Source organism: Caretta caretta, chromosome 5, assembly GCF_965140235.1.
Source record: "Caretta caretta isolate rCarCar2 chromosome 5, rCarCar1.hap1, whole genome shotgun sequence".
Lineage (NCBI taxonomy): Eukaryota > Metazoa > Chordata > Testudines > Cheloniidae > Caretta > Caretta caretta.
Window position 1 is genome coordinate 62705017 of NC_134210.1, and position 13104 is coordinate 62718120.

The 13104-nt window shown below is 41.0% G+C and overlaps 1 protein-coding gene across 2 annotated transcripts in view; it reads right to left on the reverse strand.

Moving 5' to 3' along the window:
- Window positions 1–1125: 1125 nt before the first annotated feature.
- The window catches only part of ERAP1 (endoplasmic reticulum aminopeptidase 1), a 28580-nt gene continuing 16601 nt past the window's right edge, over window positions 1126–13104 (reverse strand). The window contains exons 12-19 of one of the 2 annotated variants that reach the window (XM_048850565.2): window positions 13001–13080; window positions 12303–12486; window positions 11445–11601; window positions 8730–8914; window positions 7561–7722; window positions 6512–6652; window positions 6305–6386; window positions 1126–3593 (exon numbers count right to left, since the gene is read on the reverse strand). In XM_048850565.2, the coding sequence (XP_048706522.2) occupies window positions 3450–3593; window positions 6305–6386; window positions 6512–6652; window positions 7561–7722; window positions 8730–8914; window positions 11445–11601; window positions 12303–12486; window positions 13001–13080 (1135 nt within the window). In that variant the 3' untranslated portion in view covers window positions 1126–3449. The remainder of the gene's footprint in view (window positions 3594–6304; window positions 6387–6511; window positions 6653–7560; window positions 7723–8729; window positions 8915–11444; window positions 11602–12302; window positions 12487–13000; window positions 13081–13104) is intronic. The other variant, XM_048850566.2, reaches the window with a different exon arrangement.

Below are 13104 nucleotides of genomic sequence, written 5' to 3' on the forward strand. Positions count from 1 at the left end.
GTGAGAGTACATTCAACCAGATCCAAGGCAACATATACTAAATTTCTGAAGAATATTGCAGCATCTGAGATATGTTGAGCAGCTGCTTGGATTTCTGTCCATGTGTTTTCAAAGCATTATGCCCTGCTCCATGCCATCAGGTCTAACGTGGCACTTGGCTCTGCAGGACTGTCTCCAGTGCTGGACCCCATCTGCTTAGAGGGACAGTGCTCAGAAGTAAGGAATACTAAGGGATACTGCTCCTTAGAAGGATACTGCTGATGTAGAGCATCCGTAGGGACACTACTCAAAGAGGGAAATGTCACCCTGTGCAGGAACTGCAGATCTCTGAGCTGTGCACCCCCACACACATTGATGCTCCACTATCTTAGTAGGGAGGAGTAACAGTGTATGGATTCTAAATGCATGGGAGTTCCAAAACAGCAGAAGTGGATCACTTCTGTAACAATGCCCCCCACTTCCTCTGGCAGACTGAAGTGGGTACAGAAGCAGAGTAGACTTAAATGTGAGCATTGGCCTGCTAAACCCTGGGTTGTGAGTTCAATCCTTGAGGGGGCCATTTAGGGATATGGGAGATTGGTCCTGCTTTGAGCAGGGGGTTGGATTAGATGACCTCCTGAGGTCCCTTCCAATCCTGATATTCTATGATTCTATATGCTATACTTCCATGAATTAGATCTGCTTGGTCTCCTGGGAAACAGGTGACCTAGAGTAGCTGCTCCCTGGTACTTATACTGCAGAGTTAAACACAAGGTTGTTCTTGGTGCTGTTGTCGGGGCTGCATCCTCCAGCTTCCATGGACTTGTTTATTAATTGCTTCTCACAGGATGGGAGCAGAGGACTCTAAGTAGATAGCTTTTCAGATGGCCCATTTACCAAGATTTAATATGAAGGCCAATCAGAATTTTTGCTGACAACGTGTAAAATGTATACTACGCTGTAGTGGTTGGCAGTACCACACCAAATAAACTCTTTATTATATCTTACTATGTTCATATTATTGGGTTTGAATCTTTCTGTTTCCAGTCATACGTTACCTATAGCATCGTCATAAGACAAAGTGTATTTTATAAAAAATTAACAAGTAAACTTCAAAAAATGAATTCAGTAAATGCAGTCAACAAGTAGTCACAAAAGCCAAATTTATTAATACTTTGAGTATTTAGTAAAATACTGTTTTGAGATGGATTTTCACAACTGCTTTTATTTATTTCCCAGAAGGTGACCAGGTGCATAGATCCTAGAGAGCTATTTAATTAACTTGTAAAGTAAAATTCAGAATTGGTTACATTGGTCATGCTAGTTCTTGGGGAAAAATAGCACACAGCAGCTAATCTACACAGACTTTTAGCCATGTGTGTCATTTCTCATAGTGTTGGAGGATCTTGACTGCACTATACACTGTAGTGTTCAAAGATAAAATTGATTAAATTTGTGTTGGTCACATGCAACAGTCAGAACTAACACTTCTTAAGTGAGTGATGGTTAACATGCCCTAAAGTGTTAGAGTCTTTGCATCTCTGTTAATTTCCTTTTTGGGGTCAATTACTCTGAGAATAACAAAAACAAACTATCTTTTTCTATTTATTTTTAGTTCAGAATTTCAAACTACATCTCTCCATGACACGGAGAGAGAGAGAACATCAGTTTAAAATGTTTACAAATGCAAAATTGCAAGAGATGCAAAATTCAGTTGACATATGCAGATTTGTGTTTTAAACAGCTTTTCAAACATGTTTCCTGGTATGGTTATAAAATCAATTTTATAAATATTTACTGCAATAATTCTGTGGGTGTCTGTTCTTCCCTGGTGCACATTCAGAATTCCCTTTAGTATGAATTTAGTAACAGTGACCAATGGTGAGGGTATTTCCTAACAGTTACTGAAGGACATCATAATCAACATGAAAGCAGCCTTTCCTTCAGTGTACACTTCCATCTGAAGAGCACAAAGCCCTTTACAAACATTAATTAAACAAACATCACCACTTTAGTTAGATAGGTGAGCAGAAGTAACCCAGTTTTACAGATAGGCTACTAAAGCCCTGATGAAGGATTGCCAGCAACCTAGAAATCACACTTCTGTCTGAAGTTTTTGATATTTCCCATTCTACCTTATTACAACTGACAGATCTGAGGAAAAACCAAACTGTTTTCACTTTCAGATTATGCATTTGACAGTATTTTGTGTACAGTCAGTTTCTCCATTTCCCATTTTACTGTAAGAAAGACACACAACAAAAAAGAACTTGGTAAAGATCATACAGACCTCTGAAAAAGCCAAACATGCAACCTAGATGTCATGCATTATGCACCTGACTACCTTTCTTCTTTGTCTTAGGTTTGTAATAGGAGAACAGGCCCCATTACAATAAAAATGAGTAATATTTAGTAATCACTTTTTAAACAGGTTAATCTTCTGAAAAGGACATTTATTTTTTAAAAGTGCACTTTCATTAGTTAAAAGAGCTAATTACCAGCAAATACTGAAATCACCCTGACCCTACCAAAAAGTTACTAATTATACTGATCTAAAATATTAAATATCTCTGATCCTGTTAAACTTTCAGATTCACTCATTACTTTCAGATTCACTTTCATTATTACTCTAAAGTAATTCTATATTAAAAAGGAGTATAAGATTTAATATAAAGGTAAGCGAGCAATTCACTTTCCACAGTCAAATAAGGCATAATAAAAAAATGTTCTCATGAAGCAATAGCAATATAATTATAAAAAGAGGAGGTATGGGAAAAATAAGTTATTCAACTGCACTTCTTATCACTTCTACTTTTGAAGTGTATTAATCTTAATTATAGTTGCAATATACACTCTAATACTGTACACCTTGATATAGGAAAGGATTAAATTCCTCATGGTGTCTTACATAAATTATTTTGATGGACTGACTGCAGATTCACAAAATACAGGTAAAAAGTAGGTGCTCAGAAATCATCTCCATGTTAAACTAGCATACCTATAAATATTCCAGTGCTGGGCTACCCTGAGCAGAAATTACTAGTCATACCTAGTGTTTGGCAAGGGGATACAAACTTCTATGCCATCTCATATGTGGAGTGTTCCATTTATAGTTCAGTTGTGTACTCATCCATTTTCTGTCATTTCACAATTAGTTTTTCCTCAAAATAGAATAGTAAATCCATTTTTTAGAATTCAAAATCCCCAGTTTACACAGGCCAAAAATTGCTCAAAAATTGTGGATGATGGTTTATTATTGGATTGAAGGTGTGCATATAGAGAGCCCTATCTTGCTCCTATTGAAATCGATAGCCAATCTCATGCAAAGGAACAGAATGGGGCCCATGTCATCACCTCTAAGTAAATCTCCTCACCCAAAAACAACAAAAAAGCTTCAGATTTTTTGAAATTTTCACTATGTTTTGTAATTTACATTCAAATATTCAAAGCCAGATGCAATAATAAATCCTTCACATGTTATTTTGTAACCATATTTTGATTTTTTCAAAGTTTATGTCCATCCATCGTATATTTTCTTCGATGGTTTCTATAGCTTGTTGGACACAGCGAAGCTGTGAACTTTTTTCGTCCAGAGAATTGAAGAATTCTTTTACCTATCAGAAAAAATTAGAATTAACAGTTGATGCATGATTAAGAGGCAGTGAAGTCGAGTAACTAGTGCACAGGTGTAATGGCAAAAAACTCCAGGTTTCCAGTGTGACCTAGAGTAAGTCTCTTGACTACTGTGACTGTCTACATGACAGCAGTTTTCTAAAAAACTTCACACCATTGGTAAAACCAGCACTCTGCCACACTGAGGCACCTAGTGTTGACAAGGCAGCTAAGGCGACAACCGCCATTTTTTTAATACCATCTCAATTAAACCAGCTGAGAGCAGTGGCAGCAGTGTAAGCAACAGTGGATCATTTTTAGAAGCTTTTTTTAACTACAATCTACAGCAAAGTCAACAGGAGGCTGGGGGGTCAGCATGGAAACCCCTGTGGTAGCTCTCAGCTCTGGTGTTCCCCACATCACACCCCCATTGCAGTGAAGGAGCCCTGTTGTCAGGCCTTCCACAGCCAACGACTACTTCCCAGCTAGTGTTTTAAGGGAGAGTCCCAACCACCGAGGGGAAAGAGAGTCTATGGTATAAGCTAGTATTAATGACAGACAAATGCGACTAGAGGTCACTATAAGACTTTCCTTATTATTCTGATGTGATAAGTCATTCTTTGCAAAGTTACTGTGGGAAAATAAGTCATTTTGTCATTTATTGAATATATTCATGTTTGTTTGAAAACATGAGCTCTGCTTGATCCTACATTAAAATCATATTGAAGGCCATGTGTCGTCTGCTGCAAGCAAGACCTAAATTCTGCAGCAAGTTCCTTGGATTCTGTAGCATTGTAGTGGGGAAGCTCCATTTAGATTTAAAATGGAGGCTTTCAATGAACGTTTTGGGCAGCTGCGTACAAGGTATCTGGGGCTTTTGATATTTGTGGAGGAATGGGATGCAGTTTAAAATTATGGAATCAGCAAATAAAACTATGGCTGCATCCCACTTCCATGTACAGGAGAGCTGTCTGTGCTTGTTGTATAGGTTGCAGAGCACTTAGATTGGTTAGTGCACTGTATATCTCTTCCCCCATCTAGGAAGGCTTGTCATTTCTGTACCACTTTTATCAAGTTTAGCCTGACCAATTTTATGTATACACTCTGCCATGGTGTATAAATAAAATTTATAATAAAATAAAACCGGCTGCCAACTAGACATGGAGTGATCAATGGCTCGATGTCTAGTTGGCAGCCGGTATCAAGTGGAGTGCCCCAAGGGTCGGTCCTGGGGCCGGTTTTGTTCAATATCTTCATAAATGATCTGGAGGATGGTGTGGATTGCACTCTCAGCAAATTTGCGGATGATACTAAACTGGGAGGAGTGGTAGATACGCTGGAGGGGAGGGATAGGATACAGAAGGACCTAGACAAATTGGAGGATTGGGCCAAAAGAAATCTGATGAGGTTCAATAAGGATAAGTGCAGGGTTCTGCACTTAGGACGGAAGAACCCAATGCACAGCTACAGACTAGGGACCGAATGGCTAGGCAGCAGTTCTGCAGAAAAGGACCTAGGGGTGACAGTGGACGAGAAGCTGGATATGAGTCAGCAGTGTGCCCTTGTTGCCAAGAAGGCCAATGGCATTTTGGGATGTATAAGTAGGGGCATAGCGAGCAGATCGAGGGACGTGATCGTTCCCCTCTATTCGACATTGGTGAGGCCTCATCTGAAGTACTGTGTCCAGTTTTGGGCCCCACACTTCAAGAAGGATGTGGATAAATTGGAGAGAGTCCAGCGAAGGGCAACAAAAATGATTAGGGGTCTGGAACACATGACTTATGAGGAGAGGCTGAGGGAGCTGGGATTGTTTAGCCTGCAGAAGAGAAGAATGAGGGGGGATTTGATAGCTGCTTTCAACTACCTGAAAGGGGGTTCCAAAGAGGATGGCTCTAGACTGTTCTCAATGGTAGCAGATGACAGAACGAGGAGTAATGGTCTCAAGTTGCAGTGGGGGAGGTTTAGATTGGATATTAGGAAAAACTTTTTCACTAAGAGGGTGGTGAAACACTGGAATGCGTTACCAAGGGAGGTGGTAGAATCTCCTTCCTTAGAGGTTTTTAAGGTCAGGCTTGACAAAGCCCTGGCTGGGATGATTTAACTGGGAATTGGTCCTGCTTCGAGCAGGGGGTTGGACTAGATGACCTTCTGGGGTCCCTTCCAACCCTGATATTCTATGATTCTCTGATTCTCTGATTCTATGGTGCTCATCTTAGTATCCAGTACCTCACAAGCATTAATATGTACAGTATCTTCACAACATTCCTGTGAGGGTGGGAAGTGCTATTGCCACTTTTCAGCTGAAAACCTGAGACCCAGAGGCATTAAGTGATTTGCTTAAGGACACACAAGAACTCTGTGTCAGAGCAGGCAACAGACACCTGACCCTCACCCAGTGTTATAACTACAGGGCCATTCTTTCCCTTGCTATTGGCACATACTGCTATGCTTAGGGTCCTCAAACTCACAACTTGTATAGCATTTGTATAGCTTCAGGGGAGCTATGTACTACTTCAATGTTTACTAACTTCCAATATTTGCACGATCCTTAGGCTTAATCACAGGTTATACCTATCATCTTCATAAAGCCACTTCTGCACATAAAACAGACTCTGGTGTTTCCAAAGGAGTCTAAGGAAGTTAGTCTCCAGCTCCCTTAGGCAGCTCTGAAAACCCCAGCCAGAATGCATGATCTGAAAGTAAGACACTTCACCTCTGCAAGCTGTTCCCTTGTAGAATATTGATTTGTCACTCCGATTACCATGTGGGCTATAGAAGGTGAGCCAAGTTCAAACCTAGCAAAAAAGCCAAAAACCAATTACCAAGGATTTATTAAATGGATGATTTAATTTAAAATGGAGAAATAGATGTCAAATATAGCTAGCATAAGGGTCTGAGTAAAACAATCTGTGCAACTTACTTTTGTACAAATTTATTCCAGTTTTCCTTCAAAAATGTCCATGCTAGATGATAGCCAGATGGGTTTTTAGCAACATACACAATAATATGTGGAAGATCCTGAGTTTTTACTACATCACCAAACAAACTTTGATCCATTATCCTAAAAAACCCAATGAGGATGGAAATGGAAAAGGTAACTAGACTGTTAGGCAGAGTTGACGGATGGGTTACTTTGTTAAAACTGCACTTCTTAACACCTTGGCTAATCACTATAACTGTCCTACTTTAAATTTTACTTTTTTACGATAAAATTTGCTTTAGCAAAAGACTTCTGAGCCACTTGCATCACCCTAGTCCCATGAAGTTCATCATGAAAGTTACTAAGATTATCTCCATTACAGGAAATGTAGAATAAAATCAACATAATGCTTTGAACTTGAACCGCATCCTTCATCCCAGGATCTCGACATTAATGTGAACCTTAGTTGTCCTGAGAGATAGATAAGTATCATCCCCTTTTTGCAGATAGGGAAACTGAGGCCCTATTCATAAAAAAAAATGTGAGTGTCTCTTGGTAGCATCAATGCAGTTAAATGACTAGCTCAGTTTCACAATGCAAATCCGTGGCAGAAATGGTAGCAATAACATTTCTAAATGTTCCTTTCCTCCCATGATGCTAAAAGGAGAGAGGGCATTTATCTACTGTGTCTGGAGCTCTCTCAAAACACTGAGGGACAATGTTTTTAAGAGTCAGTCCCACCTTGCATGCATAAGAAATATATAGGCATACTGCAATTACAGTAACTTTACATGCAAAAGGTAATCAAGTGCCTAAATAGTCACTTGTTTCTGCCTTTCTCCAATTGACAGCTGAAAATGCAAACGTGCGTACACACCAGCCTCTGGTGTCAAGTTTTAAACTGCAACTTCCCCTTCTTTTATAAGGCATTTTATAATGCTGTGCATTGAAGATGCTGCAAAAGCGCTCATTGCTGTAGCTCCTAAGTTTGGTTCCTCCCTCTCCACTCCCATACAAACACTTCCTTCATAAAACAGTATATTACTCACCACTGAAGTTTGTCCTTATTTCTGCTAATACTGAGAGCAACTTCAATCTGATTTCTCTCAGTGTTGAACCAAGGCAGCCTGTATTTACTAAAAAGGAAGTCCCAACCTTCGATTGTCTGGGCTCCAACAGCATATACTGCAGTTTTAACATCATTGGGCAAACTGAAACAAATTGGACACCAAGTTATACTCTGCTTCATATTTCCATTATAATGGATATTTCCATTCTGATTCACCATTCCATTACACCAGGGAATCATTCTGGTGTAACAAAAGGGTGAATTAGGTCTTTAATTTTTCTCCTTCTGTCCCTATTAGGGATTCTTAAGTGTTGCCAGAGGAGGAGTTTGCCTTCAGTCTAAAAGTATCCTGGTATTTACTGTTAATGATACTCAGTAGGCAACACACACTACTTTGAACCTAGAAGACCCAGGTTCAAGCCTCATTCCAGAGCAGATCCTGTTTTGCCAAGGAAGAGTTCTATTAAGAGATATTAGTCATTCAGAGATGTTTAAACAGTAGTCATGTTACCTATGTAAGAGTTACAGAACTTATGTCACTTTCTTAAAGAGGTGTCCTGGTCAACAAGCCCTCTCCCAAAGATGGCTAGCAAAAGCTTTTTCTTTTTTAATTTGGGCTTGTTTCATTATTTGGGTGTTTTTCACAATGGAAAGATCAGGAATGCTGGTTTTGCTAGATGACCTGCTGGTGGTATCTCAGCATGTTTACTGTGAACTCTGACCCGTTAAATTAAGGGGTGGAGAAACTGAATCTTTAACAAAGATGGCCTGTATCCAAAATGTTAGTGAGTAGCAGGTGACCTGAAAGTATATAGTGTAAAATAAAACCCTTCAGACCTTCTTTCTCCATCATAAAAAAGCAAAACAAAGGGGCACAACTCTAATTTCCATTTTCCCTTTCACCTTTAGTAAATCAAGTTCCAAAGTACAAGGTGATATATAAGCCATCAATGAATACACATTGTCCAGAGGGAATTGGGAGTCTGGAGTCTGAGATGAGAAAGTACTAAAAAAGGTTAATATTTGGGTCCCTGAAAGGACTGAAATATGAGCAGCTGCTTTATTAATAGATCAGTTTACCGATACTAAATCAAAAGGGAAAACGTTAATTCATCCTTCACCTCTACTGAATTTACTATGAAAACAGACCGTAAAGTTCCATTGGATTCCTTCCATTTCATAAAATATTCTTCTGCTTTGTCCACACACGGTTGGTACTTGCGCGCACATGCAAAGAGAAGTAGGGAACTGCGAAGCATTCTTTCAGACACTGAGCCCTCATCATTCCAGGACTGTTTGTCAATTAGGTCTTTAAACAGATTTACTATGTACCCCTAAAACAATTTAATAATAAAAAGATTCTATTTAACACACTTAAGTATAAATACTGCCTCTTCAAATGCATTACTTCTACTATTGTTGGCACTGGTAATTTAAATCAACATCTAATCCACTTACCTTTGGTCAAATCCTCCAATAAATCTTCAAACCCATGTCACTTTTAAAATATTTTCATTTTTCAAATTTTACCAACATTTAGCAAAAATTAAACTTATTAGCTGTTCACGTCTGTCTCTCTGAAAATCAGGTTTTTGTGCCATACCAACAATCAGTTATTTTAATGCATCAGTTTTAAATATAATGGGATGACAAGTAATTTCAGTGTTCAACTACTCTACCAACTATGACCTTGATCCTACACCGATGTGGACGGATCCCCTGGGCAGCCACCATTCAATTGTCCCCTCTCTGTACATGCAGGCAGGTGGCTGGCATCCCCCATACAAAAGCAGCCCAAATATAGTGGGGATCTCCATGGATGTAAAGGTTCACCCATGTGAATCTGATTACAGGATTGGGGCCTACACTCCATAGGACCTAGTGCATTCAACTCAGTGCTTTGTGTAAAATTAATGGGCCAAATCCATCCCTGGTGTAACTCCAGTGCAGACAGTGCTATCCCGGGGTGAATTTGGTTTAATAAAGTTAACTTAGCAAATTCTGGAACAAGCAAATTAGAAAGAAATTACATCCTTCCTAAATAATATAAATCATAATTGCTACAGCATCGCCTTTTAATGTATAATTATAATACCAAACAATAGTTCAAGCTATTGCATCTCAACATTCTGCAAGGACTGGCTCTGAACGCTCTACCTATCTCATTTTCTCTAGAACTATACTTAGAGGAAAGAATAAGATTTTTAAACACCCCAATTTTTTGTAAACACACATTTCTTGCTTATTTTACAATCTTACTTCTAATTTCACAGCCCTTGCCTTCCTGGCTGAGTTGAAAGCAGGGTCTGGAAGTACTAATCTGACAAACAGAGCAGGGTAGCAGGACAGACAGGATACTGGGACAGTAGAAAAACATGCAGCCACCAGGGAAAGGAACTCACTCCTGGCAGCAGTCCTACTCCAGGGATTCTCAGGCTGGCAAAGGCTCATCTTCTCTTTCCCAGCTTTTTGTCTGTTTATCTGCAGTTGACATTTCATCTTGTCAAGTGCCTTCCCCCCCGGTATCTCCTTTCTCTCTTATTGCCGCTGCAAAAATAAGCCCTTTCTCTTCTGGTGAGAGGGAGAAAGCAATAAGGACCGATGCAGTGGTGAGGTGGAGCCGATTCGCTAGAATCGATTGTTAAATTTAGAAGCCCTTTTAGAACCGGTTGTCCCGCGAGGGTGGGTGTAGAGCACCCACTGGCAGCTCCCCACCCCACCCCTGGTCCAGCTCACCTCCGCTCCGCCTCCTCCCCTGAACGCACCTCCCGCTCTGCTTCTCCGCCCCCCCAGGCTTCCAGCTAATCAGCTGTTTGCACAGGAAGCCGGGGCGGGCTGAGATGCAGGCCGCTGCTTCCTGCTTAGGCCTAGGGAGGCGGAGGTAAGCTGGGGGGGGGGGGCGAGGAGGGCTGCCCACGCCGCAGCAGGTAACCTGGGGGGCGCGCAGGGGAACCGCTCCCCACCCCAGCTCACCTCAGCCACCCTCGGCCTGAGCGGGAAGCCGCCGCCTGCTTCTCTGCCCTCCCCGGCTTCCCACCAAACAGCTGATTCGAGGGAAGCCGGGGGAGGGGGCGGAGAAGCAGAGCGGGGCGGTGTGTTCAGGGGAGGAGGAGGAGTGGAGGTGAGCTGGGGCCGGGTGCGGGGCGGGGAGCTGCCGGTGAGGGCTCTGCATCCACCATATTTTCCCCGTGGGTTCTCCAGCCCCAGAGCACCCAGGGAGTCGGCGCCTAAGGCGCCACTTTTGATGTGATCAGTGGGGGAGCGGCCACTCCCCCTGCTCCCCCCAGCTATACTCCCCCGCCCCTAGGAGCCAGAGGGACCTGCCGGATGCTTCCTGGGAGCTGCGCCAGGTAAGCACCTCCGGGACTCCCCACCTCACCCCCCGGCAGGTGCCTCTGGCTCTTAGAGGTGGGGTGGGTACCCACTACGGTGGCCCACGAGACCCTCCTGCCCGGTTCTGGGGCAGTCAGGGGACAGGGCAGGGGTTGGCAATAATCTCCTCGTGGGGTGAGGAGGGAACCCGTTGTTAAGATTTTGGCAGCTCATCACTGGACTGATGGGGCTCTCAGGATAACCTCTGGTAGAACACCGCTTCCAGGTCACAGCTCTACAGATCACCATGATGGCAACTTCCCCACCTACTCCCTGCCTTCCGCCAGGAAATGAATACAGAACCAGAGGCCATAAAGAAAAAACTATGACTGAAAAATAAATAGTTTAAATTTGGGTTTTAAATAAAATAAAATAAAAAAACCCCACTCCACTCTACTGGCTTGCTACCAATACCTGTATTTTTTAAAGGTGTGCATACAGGGTATAACCGCTATTTTAGTGTTAGCCAGTTTTAGGTGCTTTCCGTCTTACCTTTAACTGATTTTCTACATCATCCATGTCCCTTTTCTCCATGAGCTTGTACATAGGAATCAGCTCATTCATACCTTGGAATACAGGCATAATTTGGGATTCAAGTTTCAAATACAAAGATAAATCAAGAGCTTTAGAAATTGATAGTTTTCCAATACTGAGAGAGAAAAAGAGAGAGAACATTATAAATAATATTAAATGAGCTAATTTCTACTTAATTCTTTTAGAATCCTGAAGTTATCATCACACAAATGGAAAAGCCTAGAAACAAACTCCTGAAAGACAAATGTGGCCGACAAACCACATAAGACATGAAACCTTCTGGTATCTGATACTCAGCCTACAAAAGCTCTTGAAATCCTTGCACAGCCATGCCAAACACTCGACCTGCGACAGGAAATGGTTCCATATCTAAGGTAGTGGTCACACACAAGCACCTCCAGAGTGCAAACTAAGTTGAAGTGATGGGGTTGTGAAAAGTGAACCACTGCCCATAAGAGACTGACTTAAGCCATCAAATTTTAGGTTTAATTGAAAATCTTGTTCTAATCCTAATTTTCAAAAGGGAGCAGATCAGTGCTGCTGGAATCCACTGATTTACACAGTATCAGAGACAGTGTTTTGATCATAATGGTTATGTTCTCAGGGCCAGTGTATGTCCTCAGTTACATGACTCCCCTGAAGTCAATGGAGACATTCCAGATTTGCATTGCTGTAAACAAGATCAGAATCTGATCCCCTCTCCGTTAAAAGGATTTAATAACAACAAATTATACAAGAGTAAATGTTTTCTGCATTAGTGGCACACAATCTGAATTGTATCATTTGTCTTTTTAAGACTCATACAGTGTGCCTTACCTCACAAGCTGGAATACATTGTTAATGAGACTTGCTCTATCATTGCTGCTAATTGCTGTATGGTTTTCTTTTAAAAGGCTAATCAGAGCATCCCATCCATCATCTTCATAGTGCACAATGTAATAACCATTCATTCCCACATTGAATTTTATCCATTCAACCTCTTCTGGGAGGATGAGGACATCTGCAAACAAAATAAAATTATAACTCCATTCTCTCTTATTGATTAAAACATTATCTGATAAGACGACCACATAATGGATGAAGAGCCCAGCACTTGCACAGTCCATTTCATACATTAAATTTGGACAAAAAATAATCCTGGTACAATAGCTAATGCTGGTCTTGGTCTCTTTTTCAGCGATTAAAGGAAGAGATGCTATAGTTTCTGAATACGTTAAGAGAGATAGCTCAGTAATGTTGTTATAGGAGTCTGTCAACATTTTCACTACAAAATCCAATTTTTCCAGCAGGTTATATATAATTCAGCTGTTTTATATCTCATCTGCCAAAACCTGGCATTCTCTTTTTTAAAAGCATTATTGAAATTAGATCTGTGATAACAAAAATAAAAGGTAGAACTACCAGTTTCATCCACCCCACCCCCCCCACAAAATAGCTGTAGAGCTAAAATGGCTAAACTTTGCAAGCACTGTAGCTAATCCTTCAAATGGACTAATCACTTTAAAGGATGTTACCTGTTTTAGTAGTCAGCAAAAATCTTTGCACGGTGTCAGATTTACTAGTAATGTACGTTAATGGAACATGCCACAAGTACCTATTGCAACGTAAAAATGGTTAT